At 46.3% G+C, this 25,454-nt stretch overlaps 1 protein-coding gene across 1 annotated transcript in view; it reads left to right on the top strand.

The window, feature by feature from the left end:
• Positions 1 to 6,437: 6,437 nt before the first annotated feature.
• Positions 6,438 to 25,454, top strand: part of SLC16A2 (solute carrier family 16 member 2) — a 103,762-nt gene continuing 84,745 nt past the window's right edge. Inside the window, exon 1 of the mRNA XM_035113528.2 lies at positions 6,438 to 6,879. Within this exon, the coding sequence (XP_034969419.1) occupies positions 6,582 to 6,879 (298 nt within the window). The 5' untranslated portion in view covers positions 6,438 to 6,581. The remainder of the gene's footprint in view (positions 6,880 to 25,454) is intronic.

Raw genomic sequence — 25,454 nt, 5'->3', positions numbered from 1 at the left:
AGCAGCTGCTATGAGCTGCCCAAGGGAAGAGGTCAGCATGGGTGGCCACAGAAAGGCAACAGAATGCTCTCTTGCAGCTGCAGCAGCCTCCGCCACCATCCCTCAGAACAAGCGACGGGTCATTCTCTGAACTCAGCAGCAGCAGCACCGGCAGAGGAAATAGGGACATTCCAGCATCAAATCAAAAGCCAGGGCGGCTTTTGTAATTCTGGGACTGTCCCTGGAAAATCAGGACACATAGAGGGTATGCAATAATAATCCATTCCCACTATATAAAGCTTTCAGATTTTTACGTAGGGCTGCCTTTGAATAATGCTGAAAAGTACCATGTAGTGGCCACCAAAATATAGCTACGAGAATTTTAACCAGAGCAGGTCAGCTGGTGCATATACTGTAATGTCAGTGCATGATTATTCACTGGCTCTCCAGCCCAATTCAATGTTGTTTGGTACCTTAAATCCAGATGAGGAATCCTTTTTCAGCCAGGGGGGGGGGCAGATTTTCTGGTGGAAGACCTCTGAGGGAGCACGTACCAGTGATGGGTGTGGCCAGAGGCAAAAGTGGCCATAGCAACAGATGTGACACTTAAGCTGGGGCCACAAGTTGCATTCTAGCAATGCAAAAGTCAGAGGATTCTACACATACACGCAGACACTCTATAGCAGGCACCCCCAAACTTCGGCCCTCCAGATGTTTTGGACTACAATTCCCATCTTCCCCGACCACTGGTCCTGTTAGCTAGGGATCATGGGAGTTGTAGGCCAAAACATCTGGAGGGCCGCAGTTTGGGGATGCCTGCTCTATAGATATCTCTCGCCATCCAGACAAGCAAGAGGCATTATCACAGTGCAGTGATGCCAAGCAAAAGCACTCAGGGGTGTGTGTATGGGGAAAGGACTAACAAAGGACACAGCTTGGATAAGGTCCTGAGGGCCAGGTAGATGTTTGTCATCCTGCCCACCAGCTCAGGGTTTGAATGGAGGGCTTTGCTCCATGTCCTGTTGATGGCAGAGGCCCTCAGGCTGTGAACCCTCTGCTTTAGGAGGTACGCCCATCTTCCTGGGGCATTTAAATGCTGGGTAAAAATTGGTATTTTTCCCATTGCATTTTTTGAGGTAGATGTTTGTATTTCAGTTTGTAAACATAACCTGTGAATCCTGTGTTGGGGAAAGCGGTGGGCAAAGGGGAAAGAGTTAAGTACTTCCACTACCCCTCCACTTCAAATACCTTCCTCTCCACAATATTTTGCATTTAATATTAGACCCCACCCCTAGCTTTTTATTACACATGCCTGTGCTTGCATGCAATGCTTTCTTCAACCCTGGGACAATGGTTCTTTGGCCAGACTGTGCAACCTTTGTATTTGCTAAATAAATGATAGGTTCATCTAGCTAGCGCTACAAACGTGTGTAATCACAAAGCTCTGGAGGTGGAGCAATAGAATAGCTTGCAGCTTTGGGTGTGGGATGGGTTCCCTTTCTTGGTAGTGTTTGTGTTGGTTTAATTCCAGGCAGAGTATTTCAGGAAAACAGCATGGATGTCAGATTTCCAAGTCAGATGAACGTAAGAGAAAGAAAGAAAGAAAGAAAGAAAGAAAGAAAGAAAGAAAGAAAGAAAGAAAGAAAGAAAGAAAGAAAGAAAGTTCTTCTGGATTAAACACATGTCAAGGCCTTTCATGTCCAGCATTTTCCTTTCCATGGTGGCCAACCAGATGTCGGGGGGGGGGGACACCCACAAGTCAGACCCTAGGGTAACAGATTTCCCAGCAACTGGAACTCAGAGATCTACCTGGAAGTAGCATACAGTCACCAACGTTGGTAGTCATTGATAAACTTATCCTGCATGAATAATCCCGTTTTATCTCATGTCTTGTGGGAGGGCATTCCAGTTTAACTATGCGCTGCATGAAGATATCCTTCATTTTCTCTGTACTGAATCTTCCTTCATTTCCATTCAGAGAGAGAGAAATGTCTATCCATTTCCCACATACAATGCAAAACTGGCAGGATGAGGCAGGGAACCCAGCAGAGCCAATGATGGGTGGAGCCAACTAATTCCAGTCCACCTCCCCACCCACCTCTGCTTTCTTCTAGAAGAGACAATATTAAGAGGGGGATGCTGACAGTGTCTCCCCTACCTCAACCAGACTGGTTTTAAGAAGGCAGGCAGGTGGGGAGTGACTGAATGCAGACTGAGGTTTACTTATAATTTATTCCATAAAATTTGCACACTGCTTGTTTGTCAAAAAGAGAGAGAAAAGCAACATCCCTTACAGAGGTTTACAAAAAAACCAACAACAATAAAATAATCAGTAATAAAACATAACAATAATTAAAGACTTTTGAAAAGTTAAAACAATAGACTAAAAGCAGATTCAACCCATCTCTAACACCTGGGCAGGCTTGCCTAAGCAATGTTTTTAGCAGGTGCAGAAAAGAGCACAGCGAAGGCACCTGCCTGATGTCAACAGGCAGGGAGTTCCAAAGTGCAGGTGCTGCCACACTAAAAGATTCGAGTTCTTACCAAAGCAGAATGGGTATTATGTGGCATCTGTAATAGTTCCAGTTCCACTGATCAAAGCAGTCAAGTGGGCATATATGGGGTTGGCGGAGCAGCTTTTCATTTGCCTGGATGGATTCAATCTCTACTGAATCCTCTGCCATGTTTCCCTTATTCATTTCCCACCTAATCTATAAAAAATAAATAAAGACCAGGTGTAGTAACCTTTCCTTGGGGAATTTGCTCCAGTCCATTGATAATTCTGGTTGCCTTTTTCTGATGTTCATCAGCTCTACCATATTCTTTTTGAGATATGCATACAAGAGCCATGTATGGTGTTTCAAGTTTGAGTGCTTTGCTGAATCAAAGAAATGGTTGAAGAAAGGGTCATTTTAGTAGTGGCAGGAAGTTTAAACTTAGTTTAAATTAAGCAGATTGTTCCGACCTTGCCGATCAGAAGGTTGGCGGTTCGAATCCCGATGGGGTGAGCTCCTGTTGTTCGGTCCCAGCTTCTGCCAACCTAGCAGTTTGAAAGCACGTCAAAGTGCAAGTACAGTGGTACCTCTACTTACGAATTTAATGCGTTCCGAACGCACATTTGTAAGTCGAAAAAAATTGTAAGTCGAATCCCATAGGAATGCACTGGGAGAAAAAATTCATAAGTAGTAGCAACCCTATCTAAAAATTCGTAAGTAGAAAAAATTCTATCTAAACCGCATCCAAGATGGCGGACAGAGCTCCATTCGTAAGTAAAGTTATTCGTAAGTAGAGGTACCACTGTAGATAAATAGGTACTACTCTGGCGGGAAGGTTAACAGCGTTTCCGTGCGCTGCTCTGGTTTACCAGAAGCAGCTTAGTCATGCTGGCCACATGACCCGGAAGCTGTACACTGGCTCCCTCGGCCAGTAAAGCGAGATGAGTGCTGCAATCCGAGTTGTCCACGACTGGACCTAATGGTCAGGGGTCCCTTTACCTTTACCTTTAAGGGTAGCTGAATCCAGCCTGTAAAACTATGTGGTCTATTTATTCTTATTCTTGATTTTCATATATTGTGTTTCTAACACTACTTTGCTTGTAAGTCCTCCCAGGGAATATTTATTGAAGGGAAGATATATACAGTACAGTGGTACCTCGGTTTACAAACTTAATCCATTCCGGAAGTCCATTCTTAAACCAAAACTGTTCTTAAACTGAGGCATGCTTTCCCTAATGAGGCCTCCCGCTGCCAGTGCCCTTCCACCATTCAGAATCCGTTCTTAGACCAAGGAAGAGTTTTCAAACCGGGACACTATTTCCGGTATTGCAAAGTTCGTAAACCAAATTGTTCTTAAACAGGACTGTTCTTAAACAAAGGTACCACTGTACATGCAATTCTCAATCAATAGATGTCACAGTGCTGGGTAGGCCTTCTTGTAAACCATAGCAGAAAGGTCAGTTTGAGTACCTCTCTCTGTGCATGAGTGAAGAGGTGGATAATGTTTCAGGCAAACAGACGCACTCACTCTCAAATCTATCTCTTCTAGGTGAGGTCAGCAGTGAAATGGTTGTTGTGCTTCCATTTTATTTTACCTTTTGCTAAGCTTTCTAGGAGTGCTCTTTGCTTTTTCCTTGTGTGTGTGTGTGTGGGGGGGAGTACTGCTCCCTGATCCCAAGGGGAGCGGCTGCCCGGCCCCTTGGCTTCCAGGAGGGAAGTGAAAGCTGCTTCCAATAGAACTTTGGGGTTTCACAGGGGAAGCAGCAAAAAACAACAAAGGCTGACAGCAGAAATTAAGGGGAGGGGAGCGATTTTCTTCCTGGAGTGGTAAGAGGTCTTGCATTTATAGCTCCCAACCCCTTCCTTAAAACCACCAGAGTTCCCTGCTGAGGCGCTTGGCACAGCCATCCAGATTTCCCCTGACCCGCTGGGTGGGTGCCCATCCTCTCCCAGCCACAGCACCACCAGCCAGCCTTCTTGGCTCCCACTCCTCAGGGTCTGAGCCTGGCAGACACCTGAAAGTCAAGGAGGCAGCATTCAGATCTCTCTGCCCCCTTATCCAAATGTCATTTGCTGCTGGTGGGAGAGGGAAAAAGGAATCAGGTTGCTGACCTCACATACAGGGCAGGAAGGAGGTCTGGAGCAGCAGCTGCTGCTGCCCTATGAGATTTCAATCCTTGTGGATCTTCTGAAGGCAGGCGTGTGTGTTGCCTGGGGGGAAATAATGCAGCCATTGCACAAGAGCAATCAGTAACAAAATAAAAGCAGTAACAATATAACAACAATTTATTATGATGGATCATAAGAGAGCTTCACATGGTATTCTGTTGAAGTAAATGTGCGTGGGCACACTGCTTGCAAAACACACACACCCCAAATCTCAAACGCATCAACCTGTTTACTGATGGGGGGGGGAGTAGGAAGGAAAGAAGGTAGTAGGAAGGAGCCATTTTGCTGAATCCTCCTCCCCTTCCTCTTTCACTGAGCCCACCCACCAGCATATGGGTTTTTTTTAAATAGGAAAGATAAAATAAGCTACCCAGCTCTTGAAAACGTCCCACCTTCTTTGAAATTTGTATTGCTGTAAGAGGAGGACCAAATATGTGCCAAGTAGATGCCTGTGTGGAGGTAGTGGGGAATACTTGCTTGCTCCAAGCCTGCTGGCTTAATGCAGACTGGGGACGTTTATTTGGAAGGCCCGTTGTATTCAATAGGTTTTACTCCCAGGTAAGTATGTTTAGGGTGCTAGTGACCAGCGGGGAGTGAAGCTGAACAGCGCAATCCTCTCCATACCTGCTCATAAGTAAGCCCTGCTGTGTTCAGTGGGGCTTACTCCCCGGTGTGTCATTGCTGAAGAGGGGCGGCAATGAATTGCTGAAGGGGGGCGGGGAATCATGCATCCTCGCAGGCAGGACAGGTATTGCTTTTCTCACCTTCACTTTTGGGGGCTTTCACTCCCTCCATTCCTCCAAACGTGTCTGATCACGCGCTCAAGACCAGTTTTCTACTACAACGACACTGAGTAGTGGTGGCAAAACGTTTTTTTACACGCGCAAGCATTTTTCACCGTACAATAAGGTGACCTACATTTTAAACGCCATTTCACCCATTTAGCAACCTAACCCACTGCTACCATGGAAGGGGGGGGCGGGGATTATCCCTGATTCCCCCCAATCTCGGGTTAATCTGTCGCCTCCCGTCGACGGCCAAGCCTTGGTGAACACACCACGCCGGAACCTTGCGGGCAGGGGGAAACGGGACACCTAGACAAGTGAGCCCTGAATCGCCTGCCTTCCTCCAGCCGAGACGTGCCCGCTCCAATTTTTCCTCCTAAATCCAACAATGACTTCAAAGGAGCTGCATGTGCGCGCAGTTGTTGTTTCTCCTGGTGGGCGAGGGCTGCCATTACTCTCCCCCTCGGTTCCTTTGGAAGGAAAACAAAGGCCCCCAACACCCCCCACCCCTTCGCTGCACTCCTATGCCCTTCTTACTCAGAGGCAAGGCCCACCAATGCATTCAGGGGGGTTGACAGCTTGGCTGAACCCGGATTGCAACCGCCGGAGCGGTACCTTTGCAGAGCGTGTGGGGGGCGACAGCATCGCGCACATTCTCCGAGGCCTCCTTCCTTTTGCACAAACAGTCTACCACCCTCCGCTAGGACGGAGACACGACACCCCAGAGGCAGCTTCCGGTGGAGAATCAGAGCCGTGGAAGAAGGCGGCGGCAGCAGCGGGGAGAGCAGTTCCGGACGCGCTGCCTCCCCGCCCGCCGTGAGCGTCTCCAAGCAGAGCCGCGCGCGTTTTGATCCAGGCGGGAGGCGGCTCAACGAGGCGGAGGGGCGTGGCGAGGCTTGTCTGGGCTGGACGCGGAGGGGGAGGGTCCCTCTCGCTGCGGCAGGAGGAGGAGGAGGCGGCGGCGGCGGGATGACCACGGGGGAAGCTAGAGGAGGAGACCGAGGAGGAGAGGCAGGCGGCGGCGGCGGCGGAGCAAGAGGAGGAGGCGTGAGGGACCGGCTTGCAAGCGAGCTAGAGCGTTAGCAGCCAAAGCACGAGCGCCGGCGTACTCCTCCTCCTCTTGCCGATCCGAGGAGCTCGACCGGCGGGCGCGATGGCACTGCGGAGTCAGGAGCAAGCGCTGTCGGAGAAGGGGGCCCTGGAAGACGAAGGGGAGGAGGGCGAAGGAGGGGAAGCCGCGGCTGGCGGCGCTGTGGTGGCCAGAGGGGGCCCTCTGGGCGCCGCGGCGCAGGGCTTCACGCCCCCCGAAGGAGGCTTCGGCTGGGTGGTGGTCCTGGCCGCCACCTGGTGCAACGGCTCCATCTTCGGTATCCACAACTCCTTCGGGATGCTCTACGTCTTGCTGCAGGACGACGGGGCCGCCGAAGACCCCTCGCTGAAGTTTAAGACAGGTGAGCGTCGGTAAGGGGCGGCTGCGAGGGTTAGGGGAGACTTGTGCGGGTTTGGAGGGAGCGAACAGCGCTGACCCTCCGGCCTGCTGGATTTAGGGAAGGCTGGGTAGGCGGGCCAGAAGTAGATGGTAGTAAAAAGGTGTGGGGGTGTTGGAGGGGGTGGGAGGTAGGATGCTACCTTCAGAAGTTCCGCTGGGGAGCTTGATTGGCGGGCCACCCTCTCAACACCCCAGTTTAGGGTTGCTGTCAATCGCCTCAGTGCCGGTTTCTGCCACCGCTCCCAGCTGCTCCAAAACTTCCCACAGTTGCAAAAGCTACTCTGAATCCCCCGAGCAATGACAACAAAAACAACAGCGAAACGTGTACAGCGCCGAGCGTGCTGCCGGCGCCTGATAGTAAATAATAGCGGTAGTGTATACTTTCACCCACGAGGAGGAGACGTGCGATTTTGGTCTCTCTGAGCATCAGAGCGGCTTGGAAGTCTTAGAGCCTCTCGGTTCCTTAGCAGCAGCCCATTAAGAACAGGAACACACACACACACGCACATTTTGATCCTATTTTGAACGTTTAAAAACCTCCCTCTCCTCTCCTCTTTAGTGTGCAGGCCAATTAACCCTGTTGCTTGCAAGTAGTGTGTTTTTTGGAATCATAGCATGCATTTCTCTAGTCTTGCTACCTAGCTGCAAATCATATTTGTATTCTGTATCTGGAGATGGTACCTTACACACCTCCTTCCCCTAAATAAGCTTGGAAGCCAAACTATAGGGGAAAAATGTAGTAATTGTGTAATGCTAGAATGACTCTAAGGGTCCTGGAAACTCAGCCTGGCACTCACCCCATCTCAGTCTCATTGTACATCTTGTATTGAGAACATTTTAGGTACATTACATAGACCAGCGTGTGCCAACGGGGTGGCATGCAGTAGCCCGCACAGCTGCAACGTTCCAAAACATGATGGGAGCTTAGCCATACTGGCCAGGAGTGATGGGAATTGTAGTCCAACATTTTGGGGGTAAACCAGGTTGACAAAGACTGGAATATACTGTTCCTTCCTGGAGAACCTATAATCTTTCTTAGTTGACATGTCAAATGAGAAGTGGGGTGGTGGAAGAATCTGCTGGTAACGAAAGTCCAGGTAAGATGGGGGCCTTTTATACCATATGAATTGTAGGTTCCAGTTACCATGAATAAGGAAGACAGGAAATTATGCACAATGGCGTTGTTGTGTTTTTGTTTTGTTTTGGTGGTAGCGGTGCCGTCAACAGTTTTATTGTTTAGCTCCATCAAAACAGTTCTAAACTTACAATGCTGAAGTTGTTCACCATTTAACATATCTGGTTACTCTTGTGCCCTCCAGATGTTTGGGGCTTGAACTTCCGTTCGCTCCAGACAGCATTTCCTGAAGAGCACCAAGTTGCCAAAGGCTACAACAGATGTATCTGAGTGTAGGAAACTTTGAAACTGTAATGTCGAAACTACCCCATAAATCCGGGTGGTGAAAGACTTTGGAATGGAAGCAACTGAGTTTGTTTAGTGTTCCTATACTGGCTCTTGATTCTTGGACTGGAGTTCCAATTTCTTGTAATGTTTCACTTGTAGTTTTGGTGGGTTTTTTGTGTGCAATGGAATTAGCATGGTTGATAGCTCCCCCGCCCCCGCCGCTTAATGGGGAAACATTTAGTTTAACACTGATGTTAAACAACTCTTGTGAACAAGGCCAGGTCAGGCAATATTGCCGCTCCAGGGGAAACTTATTTTTGCTGCCCCAGGCCTGCACTGTGTCGTTTTGAGGCGGGGAGATTTTACCATACTTCTGGAAAGGCTTTTAAAAATGCAGCCCTTTTCCCTGTGAATGGGGAAGGGACAGGGATGACAACTTGGAAAATTTATCCATGGGATGCACCTATTCCTTGTCCCTTATCTTGGTTGTCTCAAATTTCTCAGACATGTGAGTGTAGTCACCCATGTCCCCTCTAAAGCATTTTGAATGTGGCTCCCCCTGAAGGCCAGCTCTCCATAGAAGGCTATCTCTGCATATGAATTTTTAAATGTATATACACACAACTCTTGCATCAAAATGGCTATTTTCAGAATTCAGTTTCTACTTGGAAGGGGAAAGTCTGCAAGGGCTGAGGGACTGTGCAGTGCCAGTTGCTCCCAGGATGAGTTCTCCCTGGTGAAATCCTGTTGGGTATCACGTGCAACTGAACCATTTCATGCAAGGTGCCTCATGCATATGTTATTAATTATGTAACTGGCAGCAATTGCTTATGCAAAAATGCAGCAGTGCCAGGGTTTCCCCATCCCTGACAGGGAATTCTCAGACATTTTTGGTTTGCTCCTTTCAGGTTTGGATCTTGTGAAATTCCCTCCTGCTTGATTTTCCACTAATGTACCTTGTAGTACAGATGAGTCTCAACTTAACGCTGGGGTTATGTTCTAGGGATAGTGCGTAAAGCCAACATCGTGCATAATCGAAACACATTGGGTTCAATGGCAGATGAGATTGCCAAAGTCTTTTTTCCCTGAATGTGCACAAGTTAACTCTGCTATTTTTGCACAAAAGGAATTGCTACTAATTCATTTGCTGACATACACACTTAATATTAGTTACTTATAATGGCCTTGGAAAAGAGGGAGAAAGCTAGTACTTCCAGTTTAAACAAGCTCCTTTACCTAGTCATATGGAGATGATTTTAACTCTCCACAGATGGCATGCCCCCCATAACATTACTTGAATGCATTCTGTTCAGAAACTTCCTGCTACGTTTATGGTTCTGTAGAAGGCCAGGCCCCTGCTACCCAATACAGTGGTACCTTGGGTTGCGGACCTGATCCGTTTCGGGGTGCCATTCGCACCCCCAAAAGTCCACAACCTGAGCAGCACTTCTGTGCATGCGCGAAAGCGCAATAGAGCGCTTCTGCACATGCACGAAGTGCGCAGAACGGTTCTGTGCATGTGCACATGGCAAAACCCAGAAGTAAACACTTCCAGTTCCACTGCATTCGTAACACGAAAAAACGCAACCCGCCACGGACGCAACACGAGGTATGACTGTAGACACCAATGAGTCTCATTTGAACTTTCACTGGTTTTTGTGAACAGATACTCTGGGGAATCCCAGTCCAGATGAATTTGAGTATCTTATAGGACTCACCATTTGATCAGTGTAAATTTGATTATTTTTAGCTTTTTCTTTTTTCAACAACCCAAAAGTGTGGTAGCAGGGTATTACCATTTACCAGGGTATACAGAAAACAAAAACAATAAATAATAATAATGTTTAAAAAAGTAAAGGACCCCTGGATGGTTAAGTTCAATCAAAGCTGACTATGGGGTTAGGGCACTCATCTCACTTTTCAGGCTGAGAGAGCTGGTGTTTGTCCACAGACGGCTTTATGGATCATGTGGCCAGCATGACTAAGCCACTTCTGGTGCAACAGAACACTGTGTCAGAAACCAGAGCTCACGGAAACTCTGTTTACCTTCTTGCCGCAATGGTACCTATTTATCTACTTGCACTGGAGTGCTAGGTTGGCAGAAGCTGGGACAGAGCAATGGACAGATCAACGGCCCTACCCCATCGTGTAGATCCAAACCGCCAACCTTCTGATCAGCAAGCCCAAGAGGTTCGGTGACACACCAATACAAATCAAGGCATCCATATTTCCCAAGCTGCTATGGATGGTGAATGCTAAGCGTCTAAGTCCAAAGCATAGGAAATATAGTCCCACCAAATGATCTAGGGGCGCTCTGGATCCTGCACCCTCCTGAAATCATGCACTTTGTGTGCAATTGTTCGGCAATAGCCCAAGTCCAGAAGTTCTTACACTACAAAGACAAATACAGTTTTTTAAAAAGGTTTTCTGTTGCTGCGCTGTTGAAATTGTAGCTACAGCTAACCTACATGTCAAAAGCTCTTTTTATTTTATGCATTTAAAGGAGCTGTCCACTTGTAAAAGATTGTAGGGCTGCTGGAAGTGGTGGCGGTGTGGAGATTGTTCACATTTTGATTCTGGGCTGCTTCACATGTTGAAAGGCAGCAAATGCATGTTTCTCCTGGAACTTGCTCCACCCAGCTGAAGCCCAAATCTTGTTTCCAGATTGTTCCTTTTTTGTTTCTCTAATATGAAATGCTTTTAGGCATTGATTACTTTTTGGAGAGTGGGGCATGAGAGAACTGGTTGCAATAGGAGTATACTAGAAATTTTGCAAGAGTCAATAGTTCCTTTGGAAGGTAGTTCTCCCAAGCAACAGTCTTCTGTTTTTTCAGACATCATTTTAGTCCAAACTTGCATTTGATTATCCACTTATGATTGTTTATTGTTTGCTGGTCATGCTGTATTGTGACTTGATTAGGTTGGGCTGCAATAGATCCTGCTCCTTATCAATTCCCTTCTCCTCAGTTATAAGTATGTAAGTAAAAGTTAACAGTGCAGTTACTAAACATCATATAAAATTCATAAATATTTAAATCAAGTTCCTGCTATAAACATTTCAATATGTAATAGCAATAAGTTCAAAGAATTACAGCTCTCTCAGGTAGGCATGCACAGCTGTTAATATGGTGATAATGCAGGGTACCAAGCCTTAACCATAGCCCACAAAACCCTTCATGTCAGCTCTGCCCTCTCATCATCACAGGCGAAAACAGAGGTAGATGAAAGAGGTAGTCCCTGACTAATATAGCCCAGCCTATAAGTTGCATTCACAGGGTACCAATGGTGCATTTTGAGATAGTGGATGAGCTGCTCCTGGCTCCTGGGGAAATGTAGGTCTGTGATTCATGTGTTTGCAAATGGATTTGACACATTTCGGCTTTACATTCTTTGATGTACAGTCCCATTGTAGTTGTACAACTAAAATGTAATGAGTAAAGTGGACCACTGCACCACGGTTCACCTACCCAAACTGCTTTTACTCCACGTTCAGCAGGGTAAAGGTTATAGGGAATAACGGGAAATTCAGGTCTTGTGCATCAGGTCAGACATTGTTGTTCCAAATAAACTTGAACAGAAGTTAATGAGCTTTGTCATTAACTGTCTTTTGGTTCGTTGACTTTTTTTTACAAGAAGGCTGAACTCAATGCTGAAAGATGCAACACAGGTTCTGGCAAAAAGATGTAGTCCTGTCAGCTTGCCTCTTAATTCTCCTCAAGTGAAAATGGAATTGTTTTTGTTTCAGCCCATCAGGCACCACCAGCAGAGTAACAGTATTGTGTTGTGCTCTCCCCGACAATAAACCTGCAAAGTCAGCTGTGGTTATTCCCATTTTGCACACTGGGGATGGGAGAGACTGAGACTAGGAACAATTAACTTCCACAAAACTGTGCAGTGCATTTGTAGCAGGGCAAATGCAGGCACATTGGATCCCAGCCACTGCTGCATTTCAATAAAATGAAAATCTGAGTCCACAAACCATTGAGATATTTCTTCAGTATTCATTATCTGTGGTGCAGTATTCTTGTGTGTGTGATGCTGAATCCTAAGGATTGCTTTGGCATGACCATGTGACTGAAAATACTGTATTTAACACAATGGGAGGCAGGGGAAGGTAGAGGAAAGGGAGATGGGGAGAAATAGGAGGAATATGTGATTGTTTTAGATATGCATGCTTTGGCTTCATTGCCGCTCAGGATGGCTGTGCTTGCTGGGGCTGATGGGAGTTGTAGTCCAAAATAGCTGGAAGACACCCCATTGGGGAAGGCTGTACTAAGGTTCTCAGGGCAAGACCTAAAATTTCTCCCAGAAGTGGTCCTGAGTGCACCCCTGTTCAACATGGTTAGCAGGCAGCAATACAAGTCATTCCTGCACTTCCCTTGATCCCCAATGCACACACATACATACATATTATATAGCTGCCTGCCAACTGCTGCAAGTACCTGGCAGGCAGCAAAATAGAGTGGTAAATGGGAGGATCTGGGGACTAGATTATAAGTCAGAAGCAATAAAAGTTCACAAAATAGGAGGAGTAAATAGCTCTTAAGGACCCCAGGGACTGAAACTCATTTACCAATCACAGCTCTGACCTCACCCATTGGCTTAAAACACTGGCAGGCAAGTTCAGTTGTTCCCATAAAATGACCCCCCTTGCTAGATATTCCGTAGGCTCAAGGAGACGGACAGACCTCTGCTTGAGAGCTTAGTAATGAAGTGGACAAGGTAAAGGGGAGGTTGCAGAGGTCGGCTGTCCTGTCCATGTTTACTTTGCTGGAACGTTACAGAGCTAGGAATGCAAGTTGGACCCAGTGACTACTTGAATCAGCAGATAGTATGCCTTCAGTGAAGAAATAGCTTCCTAGGGAAGTCATGTGGCTAGAAAGTTCCAAATTGACTACATTATTATTATTTTTCTGTAATTGTGTCACTAAATGAAAACATATTTCATATGTTTTTGCTTGCTTGTTAGTTTAAAGCGGACCTTTTTATTCTAGCTTCCAAGGGATTTTTTACTACCATGCTTTTTTGGGGGGGGGGGGTAAGAAACTATTTTTACCTATTTGAATTTTCACTTTAGAGGTTCACTTTGATAAGAATCCTGCAATTCCTGTCTTGCAAGGCCTCTCTTGCTTAGCCAGTCCCCCACCATTCCTTCCAGCCCCAAAGCTTCATAGACTTCCGTCACTCAGGAAGGTCCTCCCCCCTCAAACCTTCTGTTCTAGTGTGGAACATAATTCACATGCCTGAGTCACCTGGGTGGATTACTTCTTCTTCTTCTTCTTCTTCTTCTTCTTCTTCTTCTTCTTCTTCTTCTTCTTCTTCTTCTTCGTTTCAAACAAAGTTGTGTTTAGTTGTGTGCCTTAGTTTTCTGCTTCTGCCAGCTTGTAACTTGGCTGACCAGGTCTGAAATGGGGGCCCTGTTTGCAGGATCCTACCTCGAGGCTAAGGACTGTTCTTCCCTTGGTCCTAAGCCTTTGTTTGGGCTGTACGTCTTTCGACTGCAGGTGGAGGCTTGCACATTCGAATGCCTCTCCGTACAAAATAATCCTCTGCTCACCCCCCCCCCACCCAAAGTTTTAGGGACAGGACTACTCTAGATCCCTACATGTAGTTTACCTTTGCAGAATGATTTTTTTTTTTTTAAAAAAATATGACCTAGCAATCTATTGCATGGGCCTCCCCTGGCAGCCTGAAGTGGTATATACAGGTTGACTACCTTAGGGAAAACAAAGCCCCAAATCTGGTCTGGTCAATCCTGTGGCCACAGCATTCTGCAAACTTAAAAAAAAATGCAGGAAAATTTCCAATTTTTGTATGCATTTTTGTACATTTTTTTGAGCTGAGAACTGTGTTGCAAAATCAGGGAAGTATAAGAAACAAAGAGATAACAATGCTCTGTTCTATGCATAGGAGGTACAGATTCTGCCAGTTTGCTTTAAAATGTGGACCTTGAATAATGCTTGTCGAGTGTGTCTGTCTTTTAGGAAAGCCTACCTTACAGGGTTCTAGATTCAGGTAGGTAGCCGTGTTGGTCTGACGCAGTAGAAATATATATATAAAATAAAAAAGTTGTCCAGCAGCACCTTAGAGGCCAACTAAGTTTGTCACTGGTATGAGCTTTTGTGTGCATGCACACTTCTTCAGAACTGATCTGAACAAGAGCTCATACCCAGAACAAACTTGTTGGTCTCTAAGGTGCTACTGGGGATATATATATATATATATATATATATATATATATATATATATATATATAAAATTACCTTGCAGGGTGGTTCTGATGATAAAAGGGATGGGAGAGAACTTTGCATGCCTCCTTAAGTGCTTTGGTTGGACATGAATGAAGCAAACCCTGTGTGGCAATATATTTCTCATTCTCCAACTGCCTGTTCTTATTTGGTCAAAACAGAACCATATACCCACAAGAGGTAGGTACCTGGAGGCTTGGAGAGTCCCCGCAGTTTGCAAAAGTACAACAAATCCTGCAGTGAAAAATGAAGTCCCAGTCAGAATTGAGCATGCCTAGTAGCTACATAATTCTTGCTGAGGATTGGGAGGGCGTAGAAACGGGACCGAGGGAATGGAATGGAATATCCTGGTATAAGGCATGACTGACTGTGCACTGTACACTGCAGCATTTTATTGCAGCTGCCACATCTTAATAACATATTTTCTTGAAAGCTGCTTATCTGAAAAGGTTAACAATGTGCTGTTTATAGGTTTGGTGGTGGTTGGCTTTTTTTTTTTTGCCTGCCTTTACAGGAAAGGCATATCCTAACATTTTATTTTTATGGGACCACCTCATTGTGATATGGAAGAGTGGAAAAGGCATATCACTGGGCATGTTAGTGCCTATACTTCCAGTAAACGTTGTATTTTACTTTGAGAATCTGCCACAGGCTAAGCATGGGTCAGAAATTTACTGCAAGTTCCTTCTCTGGCACTGACTCACTTTATGGCCTTAATCAAAACACTCTGTGTGAGCCACCCTTGAGTTTTCCTTGCTCTTTTGGTGTGTTGAGTGTTGCACCTTCAGGCTGAAGTCTGCCTATCTCAGTGGATTGAGTGGCTGGACACTTGGGCCATTCTCTCATGGTCTACGTGCAGCACAGGTCTATGGACACAGTGTATGCCTGTGAAAATAGGACTTATGCTAAATAACATCAACAGATGCAAGGTGTGGACCCAACCCAAACAATAACAGTGCACAGGGCTTTGATTATCCGTGTTTCAGCCACCTTTGCAATGTCACGTTCTCCAGGTTTTGATCTTATACAAGACGAGGTCCCTTCAGATCAAATTTAGGACTAGGGTATCAAAACAACACCGGCAGTTCGTTTGTTTACATATACTGAACAATATAATCCTTTTAAGTGAAGTAGTGAAGAAGACAAGCAAATACTGCTGTGACTTCAAACACACCCTTCAGTTGGATTGGTGTCTCTTCCCATCTCTTCAGCTTAGAGAGTTGCCTTGTGGTTGAGTCAGATCATTGGTCCATCAACCCAGCATTATCTACACTGACTGGCAGTGCCTCTCCAGAGTTTCAGACAGCCCTACCTGAAGATGCCATGTGGGATTGAGCCTCACGCAGAGCAGATGCTCTGCCACTGAACTGCAGCCCTTCCCTGCAAAACCAGCTGTGCTGTTTTGGAGTTCCATTTTTGCTCCAGAGGAGTGTTCAGAAAATAAATAAATAACTAGCAAAATCTGATGACATCTAGCAAAATCTGATGAGAACATGCAACACACACACACACACAACAACAACAACAACAACAACAACAACAACAACAACCACACATTGCCAGGGAGATGTTGGCCTGAATTCTTGGGTTCTGATTCATGTTGGAACTATAGCTCTACCTCCGAAAGTCCTTAACCTCCAAGGACTCTATGCTGCTCATGCAAGGAGGTTTTTCACTGTGTCTTCAATACATTCTCATCAAAATGCTGACCCAAATTATTTTCCCTTTTCACAATTTTTGTGGACAATCTGTTAAGCTAAAACACACACAAAACACACACACTGGAAATGGCAAACCTGGATTAAAGAGGATGAAACCTTGAGAAGAAGAACGTTGCGTGCATGCTGCAGAAACAGAAACAACAAACAAACAAGCAAACAAGCCCTTGCATGCATGGGTGGCATAGAGTCCACAACAAACTCGCCTTGTGAAGATATCCTAAGACTCCAGGTCAGCCCATCACTGCTAGCAAAGTCCACCCCCACCAGCTGGGACTTGTAAAAGTCTCATAAAGTTCTCTTCGCTCTATCTCTCCTGTAGTTCCATGCCACTTTTTTGTGTCTTGTTATCTAGATAACATTGCACTTGGAGGGGGGGGGAGATGCCCAGGTGGCATTTTCTAGCTTTCTGCTAGAGCTCCCCCCCCTTTTTAAAAAGACAGCACCATGAAGATGGAGTGGAAGCAAACCACTTGTGAAATTGTATAAACTGAAACAACTGCTCAACATTGCCGATTGTTAATCTTGATCCTGTATGGGATTAGAACTTTTTCAAGGAGCTGTGGGTGTCTTATTAGACTCATGCTGCCTCTTTTCTTCTCACATGCCAGGGCTGAAGTTCACAGTGGGTCTTGGAAGTGATGTGCAGTTAACTTGTGCATTGCCCTTCCCCCAGCTTAGGGGCCAGAAGAGGGATTTGCAAGGAGACCTGCTGGAACAGAAAGAGGACCCTCTCGGCAGTAGGAAGTCAGAGCTGGTAATAGGATAGTCCTTGGCTGCTGTAAAGGCTTTCCTGTCAATAAATGCACCTTAAGAGGCTGTTTGCTCTTCCTGCTCCTTGGCCAGCTTCACCTTTCTCCCAGGTCTAAGCCAGGTCAGCTAGATGCTTTTCAGATTCTGCCTTCACTAGTTTTGTGAAAACAGGTGGCCATGTTACTGTGGTTGAGAGTAAGTTGTCATATCACATTGGCTTTGTGAAAACAGGTTGCTGCATTATTCCCATTTTGCAGACCTGCACCTGGGAGGGAACACCTTATTCAAGGCCGCAGAATGAGGAAAGGTAGGACTGAACACTTAAGTGCTCAGAATGCTTATCCGGGGATCATAAACTTCCCCATGTTTTTGGAGGCCAATCTGTTTTCCCAACAATGGGCTGCAAAAGTGCTGTGCCATGCAGCAAATCTCATGTGATTCTGATGCAGCCAGTGATGGGGTGCCTAAGCAGATCTGGCAGTGCACTTTAGAACAAAGTTGTCATTAGGCAATTAAGCACCGTGGACTCTTTGTTAGAAGCATACTGGCTGCCTCTCACGGCAGTGTGGAAAACAACTTCCCTCCAGGATATGTTGGCAGAGGTTTTTATTACAGTGTCAAGTATAGGGATGCCTCTTTGGAATCAAAGGTGCATATCCAACATGATATTTAACTTTCTATAAGCTTGGAGAAAGTATCAGGCACAGAGCAAAAGTGCACAGGATATTGGAGTTGCCAAATGTGTAGGACATGTGCCAGTGCACTTCATTAAGTTCAACCCTCTCTTGGCTGACATAGCAAAGAAGATGACCTCAGAGGCCTTTTCTTTCTGCAGGACTGCATTGTCCCCTTTTTAAAAGAAAGAAAGAAAGAAAGAAGGAAAGAAAGAAAGAAAGAAAGAAAGCTGAATGAAGTGCATGCCTGCATGGGCACCTACATTTAGCCTGCCTGTGCATTCCTTCTAATTCTCCTAACATTAATTTGTTTGAAAAAGAACCCTGGGAGAAGGGAGCACACCCCTTTGTGGAGGGGGGGGGCATCAATTTTTCAAGTAAGTATATGTTTCAAACAGTAATAATACAAACAGTATAATTACAAACAGTAATAATAATAAAAGAAACTTCAGACACACAAAAATGGGTTGCGTGTTTCATCCCCCCTCTCCTTCTTCAGCCCCCCCCCCCCAGTTACCTGAAGGATGGAGGCAGCAGCCATATACCAGTTCAGGCCATTGGCCCAGCTAGCTCAGTATTGTCTACATTAGCATTCATCTGCCTTGGGTCCCCAGAGGTTCTTGGACTACAACCCCCATCATACTTTACCATTGGCCATGTTGGCTGGGGATGGTGGTCTTTGTAGTCTTAGCAACAACTGGAGGACCCAGAATTGGGGAAGGCTGCCTTTTGCAGGCAGCAGCTCTCCAGCTACAGTATTTCAGACAAGGAATCTTTCCCAGCCCTACTCCGAGATCAGTGGGAAGTGAACGTGGGACTTTCTGCATGCAGAGCAGATGCTCTGCCACCAAGCTACAGACATCCCCGAGCACAGTATTCGGAGCACCAAGGCAGCAGCAACAGAACTACCTTCGCCACCAGACAATTGCGCTGTAGAAGAGGCCCAGACTTCAACTAGGCACCCTTCTCAGTGGAGTTCTTAACCTTGAATGACTTGTAAGCATACCGCTAGCCTGAAAGCTGCCGGTGGCAGATGGAGAATGGAAATTATTGTAGAAACAGACATTCTGAGACATTCTGCTCAGAGGGAATGGCTTTCCAGAGGCAGGCCGAAACCCAGTCCCGAGACTTTTCTGTGTGAGGTCCTGCTGGCTTGGAGAGGAAACCCTAATGACACAGTGTGCTTGGGACAGCAGCCATTTTGAAGCCCAGCTTAGTAAAGCTGGCTGTATTCCACCACACAAATTGACCACAGTTCCTCCTTCGGATGGCTTGCTCCGAAGTGCTGTGGAAATGGGTGTGCCCTAAGCTGCTCTTCACCAACTTGGAATCTCCGGGATGCTGTTGTACTACAACTTGCATTAGCTGCTAGTCTTTTCAGGTGGGTAAAGACTGTTCCAAGCAAATGGGAGATAACTTACTAATATCTTAAATGACTTGTACTGCATTCATGCACCACCACTTTGGCCTGAATCATAATTTTCCTCTAACCCGGCCTTTTGTCAACCCATTGGAGGTACCACACTCATTTTTCTCTGGGAGGGTGGTGGAACAAGGTATGGCAATTGGTAGCAGTTGAGAATCTCGCAGAGCAGGGAACATGCGGCTATGGGTATGTCAACACTTCCACTTGTCCTGCCACTCCCCCCCTCCCCCAAAGATAAAACGCTGCTTGCCACTGAATCAGAAAAAAAACCAGTCCTCAAAAAACGATTGATGTTTGTTCTGATTGAGCAGTAAACAGTGGGATTTTTCATGGAAACTGGCAGGACAAGTGGAAAACCTCTTGCACCTATGCTTTCTAGGCACGGGGCAAGCAGAAGTGTGGATGAGCCCTTTAGGGGAATTAAATCTAAGTCATTTGTTTCTTTAAATTGGTTTCCATTTACTGAATTTGTCATGTGTCAGCCCCTCTCCCGTCCTGATTCTCGCCATCCCCAGTGGTCTTATTCCCCAAAGACACCTGGCCCTTGGCTTGAGTTTGTCATTTATTTGACATCTAAGTCATTACCTGATCACTGGAGGGATATTATTTCTTTTGCTGTATAATTTTTTATCAGCATTTTCAAACATTTTCACAATAATCTTAATATCAAATAATTGCATTGTTTCATAGTTGACTTCCCACCCCCATCTCCACAGTGCTTTTACTCAAATATTGTTGACTGCATTATATCTTTATTTATTACGTTTCTCTGTTACAGTTATTTTATCATTTTTATTCCGCTGCCTTTATCTTGAATCCTGCCCGCAATTTCATTTGACTATAGCATTTTTTTAAGTAGTCCATGAAAAGCCTCCGTTCTTCTATCAGGGATATTGTTTTTTACCTTGCCACTGTGTGGCACCTTCTGCTCCTTTCCCTCCCCTGATTCTCTTTCTTTTTTCACCCTGACTGCCAAAATGTATCAGGGTTGGGTTTGTTGATGATTTGTGGTTTATGTCCTGTGTTGCGTTGAAAATTCTCAATAAAAACTAAATTACCACCACCACCACCAACAACAACTGGAGATATCAGGGTTTGAACCTGGGATGTCTCGTATCTGCTGGATCACTATGTTGCCATTCCTTCTGAAGCAGTTCTAGAAGGGCTTGATTTGTATGTGAAAGGGAGTGCAGAAATAGGATTCAGTGTACTTCTACCTCTTCAGTGCTTGGCTGTTATAAAACAGCAAAAAATGGAACAAAAATAAAAACTAATCCTACAAATTGCAAGCTTTCTAGTGATGCAAACATACTTGAGGACTCATTTTATGCACACTTTAGAACTGTGACCCTGGGAAGACCTGAAAGTTATGTAATCAAGGCAGCAGGGTGGGTGGGTGAAATTTGAGAAAAGCAATGCAGGAGTTTGGAGTGCTGTGCCAACTCTTTCTTTATTCCTCTAGCTGTCTCCATTAATGTGCATTTGCCATAAATCACCCAGAGGGTGTGTTCATTGCCCGGAGAATCTTCTGCCTAAGACAGGCTTTCTAACCATGTTCTGAACTTTAAATGCCAAGGGGTGTTTGGATTCTTCAAACACCATCTCCTTGGCGGCATTTCCTGCCTTTGCTTTCCTCACCCCCGTCCACTTCCCAAACCCACCCAGACCTGCCTTCCTTTGAAACTGAAAAGAAAATAAAAGAAGTGAGAGAGAAAATGAGAAAAAATCATATTGTAGCTCTGGGCGAAAAAGGAAGGGAGCAAATGGGGATAAATGAGCAGTTAGCAGCTATTAAACAGCTGTGTTAAAGTGGCATGGAAAAAGAGCATTTTCCATTGCAGGCTGGTCCATTAGGATGAATGGCTGTAGGAAGAGTGAATGGTTAAGGAAAGGCTGTAGCTAAGTAGGTAGAGCATCTGCCTTGCATGTAGAAGACCCCAGGTTCAATTCCCAGGGGCATCTCCACATAGGGCAGGGAGCAGCTCCCTGCCTAAAATCCTGGAGAGCTGCTGCCAGTCAGTGTAGACAGTATTGAGATATCTAGATGAACCAATGGTCTGTCTCAGTAGGAGCTAGCTTCTTATGTTTCTAATGGGGCACAGCTCAGTCAATCTCAGTCTGCCCCATAGCAAGCCTCCACCTGTCCTGTCTTCTTTCTTATATCCTGTCCAGGAGTTGGCATAGGCAAGAACCTGTTGGATCTGGCTTTGACTGCTCCTGGACTCCTGTCCCGCTAGTTCTAATGGGCACCAGACACCACTGTTCAATAACCTCCCAGCTAATACCCCTTTCTGCAAGGTTAGACTGTTGGTCATTAGGGTCAGATCACACACTGATCCACATTCCTTGTCTTGGAGGAGGGCTGCAGCTCTGATCCACATGGAATAGGGTCCCAGATTCAATCCTGTCTGGCATCTCCAGGTAGGACTGGGAAAGGTCCCCCCTCTGTCAATCTGCTGCCAATCAGAGTAGGCAGTTCTGAGCTAGATTGAGGGCTAACTCAATATTAGGCCTGTCATCGTGGTGTTGAGTTCTAGCTTAGCTGCAAATCAGTTTACTCTCCGAGCCTTCAAATCCTGCCCCCTTAAAAATCAATGTGGGATTTGGCACAGGCTTTTTTGATTGTAGGATTACATACCTGAGCTGCAGAAACTATGCCTGGGTGCAAGCATTGCTTCTTGACCTCCCAAGCAACCCAGTTCTTTTCTTCATAGGAGTGACTGGCATCCATTGCCCTATGTGGGAGACAAGGAGGTACTGAAGCAGGACGGTCCAACTTTTCATACCAAGTGGGCTGCAAGAGTACTTCAATACCCATGGGACACACGCTGCTTTGTTGTGTGGGGATGAAGGTAGGGAAGGGGAAGTGAGCCCAAAATTTGACGTCTCTCCCACAGCCCTGGCACTGTGAGGCGCTGGCAGGGCCCTTAAAGGCTTCCTACCTCCTTCCTAAAGCTGGGAAAGTGCTAACTAGACTTTGGGAAGGATGTGGGAGGAGTCCAGCATCCTGTCAGAGCCTTATGTCTTCTTCCCAAAGCCCAGAGCCTAATCTACCCTCTGCTTTCGGAAGGCGGCACAAGGGCTGTGGTGGTGGGGGCATCAAATGTTGCCAAGGTCCTCCAAAAAGGCCTTGAGGGCCACATGTTGGCCTTCGGCCGCGTGTTGGACTGCCCTGTACTGAAGATTTTCTTAAGGTGGAGACCAAACCTACTTCTTGCCGTAATTGATCATGGGCATTAAGAAAATGACCTTAGATTAGGATAGCCACTTCCTGGGTTCTGTTGCTTGGTCACGCTACAGTGGCAGACTGTAAACAGCTTTAATAAAGTGAATATTTATATTCATTAAAGGTAAGTACTTTAAAAGCAGTTTAAACTCCTTCAGAATTGTTCTTACTTTCTGTGTTTATACAGCAAAACTCCCTAGTGAGCAAAAGCCTGGCAAAGGATTATCTCGATCTGCCTTATTAGTTTTGGCATGATTTTGTTAAGGGGGGGGGGTGTCCCGTACTTTAAAGTTCTTATAAAATGTTTTAACTATTTCCCTCAAATACTGAAAATTGCAAAGAAAATATCTATATATTAGGGGTGGTGCTGTGGGTTAACCCACAGAGCCTAGCAATTGCCAATCAGAAGGTCGGCGGTTCGAATCCCCATGACGGGGTGAGCTCCTGTTGCTTGGTCCCTGCTCCTGCCAATCTAGCAGTTCGTAAGTACGTCAAAGTGCAAGTAGATAAATAGGTACCGCTACAGCGGGAAGGTAAACAGTGTTTCCATGTGTTGCTCTGGTTCGCCAGAAGCGGCTTTGTCATGCTGGCCACATGACCTGGAAACTGTATGCCAGCTCCCTCAGCCAATAACGCGAGATGAGCGCCGCAGCCCCAGAGTCGGTCACGACTGGACCTAATGGTCAGGGGTCCCTTTACCTTTACCTAAAGGAAGATCAGGATATGTAAGTAGGTTTCTGGTTCATTTGTGGTGGATTGGCAAAGATTTCCATCCCCTGATTGTTAAGCAACAGCTTTAAAAAAAGGGGGGGAAAAAGGTTCTGAAATTAATGGACCTTGAGGAGAAACCAGAAGTGTTGCAAGATTCAGGATAGAGAAAAGAAAGTCTGCAGTGCATAGTTAAACTAATTGATGACCCCCAACTTAGATGGCTTAAAAGAGGATTAGATAAATATACAGTATGAACAGGGGCGTACCCAGGATCAAAACTAGGGGGGGCAAGGGGCGGGGCCAAGGCATGGGAGGGAAGGGAGGAAGTGGGGGGGTTCCGGTTTCCGCCTGCAGGAATGGCGGACCTGTTTTCCATCCCTCTGACCTTCGTAAGGAATTTGGCGGTTGCTAGGGGAGTAAATGGCAACCCCCTACCCTCTCCGGGGGTTACGGAGAGGGGCCGCTGGCCCGCGATGCCCCCAGACCCACTCCGACTGTTTATGGAGTGGGGGGAGCTTGGGCTGAAGCACTTACGAGGGCCAGGACTCCCGGACGCTAATCTGCATGGCGGGGATTTCCATGATTAAAGAAGATAATTAGGCTTAAATTTATGGACATACTTCAGAAGGAGGGGCAGAAGCGCTGTTTACTGCCGAGAAATCTATGCTGCTGAGGGTGAGGAGTTAAAGGCTGTATTTCATCTGGAAGAAGGATTGATGGGGACGGAGCGATAAGGGAAGCGAGTCTTTCTTTTTTATTTTTTTTCATATGAGTTACTTCGTACCTTCCCAGACGTGATGTGCTGGCTTGTTTGGAGTGAAAGAGAAGCAAAAGACTGTGTGAGTTGAACTTTATAAACTGTTGTTATTGAGTATATTTTTTGAAGATGAGGAGTTGCTGACGAGAAAAGCCCCCCTCTAGTTGGATGGGAGGAGTGCCTGGACGCGTTCGGGGGATTTATGAGTTGTGACGCACTTTGAATTGGAGCAGCGACCTGAAGCTAAGTTCAGCTATAGGGCAAGGAGATCCATTAATTTACCATGCATGGTGTGAGGTCTGGTTCTTCTGCCTGGAAAAGCTGTAAATTTTATAAAGATCGTTAATCTATGAGAGAAAACGAAAGTGATTTGAGTTTTTTTAAGATGGCGCTGCTTCGTGTTGAGAGTCGACGCAATAGGGACGCTCCAGACCAAGAAGATTTATGGGGAGGCTGGACTGATTAACTCACACAGGAGAAAGAACATTTGTGAAACTTTGTTTGACATTTATCTCAGCAGCTGGAAAATAATCGGTTGAAAGAGGAAAACATCTATGTGACTGTAAGGGAAAGATCTGGATTATTATGAACTCGGAGGGACGATTTGAACTTTAGAAAAAAGACGGCAGTGGACGGTTGCGAGGAATCCCCAATTTCTTGAAGCATGGGAACCCAAAAAAATTTTCTAGATGATTTGGCATAACATTCGGTTTGATTGATATATATGTGTATAATTTGAAATAATGAATATGATATAATTGGTTTTAATTGGAAAATTAATAAAAATATATTTAAAAAAAAAGGGAGGGAAGGGAGGAATTGGGGCGGGGGAGGAGCCGGAGCGCGATGGCTGCCGGGCGAGGGGGTTGCCGGCAGCAGCAGCAGCAGGATTGGCAGCAGCGGGGGAGTCTCCAGAGGCAGGTGGCGGAGGAGGAGCACAACCCAGCAGAGCCTGAGTTCGGCATTCCCGCCTGCCCTGCTGCGCCCTCCAGCTTCCCGTCGCGCTCTCTGGTTCCCCGCCACGCTTGGCCTTGCCGGAGGGCGCGACGGGGAGCTGGAGGGAGGGCGCGGCGCGATGGGCGGGAATGCCGAACTCGCGCTCCGCCGGGCTGTGCTCCGCCTCTGCCCACCAGCCCCGCCGGCAGCGCCGCTCTCGTGCACCAGCTCTGCTTCTAGGGGGGGCAGCTGCCCCCCGCCCCGTGCTGGGTACGCCCATGAGGATGAAAGAGAGGGCTATTGATGGCTGCTAGCCACAATAACTGTAGTCTGCCTCCACGGTTGGAGGCAGCAATGTCTCTGAATACCAGTTGCCGGAAACTACTGGAGGGACGAGTGCTCTTGTGGTCAAATATTGCTTGTGGGCTTTCCATTGGGGCATTTGGCTGGCCACTGTGAGAACTGTCTGATGCAGCAGGCTCCTTTATGTTCTTTTGTACAAAGGGATTATGAGTTCAGTCCCAGTGTTGAGAACAGATCCCTGGGTCCCACCACAAAGCTACTATTTCACATCAGCCTGCCTTTCTGAGCCACTGTTTTGCAGCTGACTCTGGACCAAAGTAGATCCCCCAAATCTGAAGTCTGTTCACATCCACTATGCCTCTTCCATAGGCTTTGTGTGCCAT

Source organism: Zootoca vivipara, chromosome Z, assembly GCF_963506605.1.
Source record: "Zootoca vivipara chromosome Z, rZooViv1.1, whole genome shotgun sequence".
Taxonomy (NCBI): Eukaryota; Metazoa; Chordata; class Lepidosauria; order Squamata; family Lacertidae; genus Zootoca; species Zootoca vivipara.
Note: the sequence above shows the minus strand (reverse complement) of the source record. Positions and strands in the feature narration are given on the sequence as shown.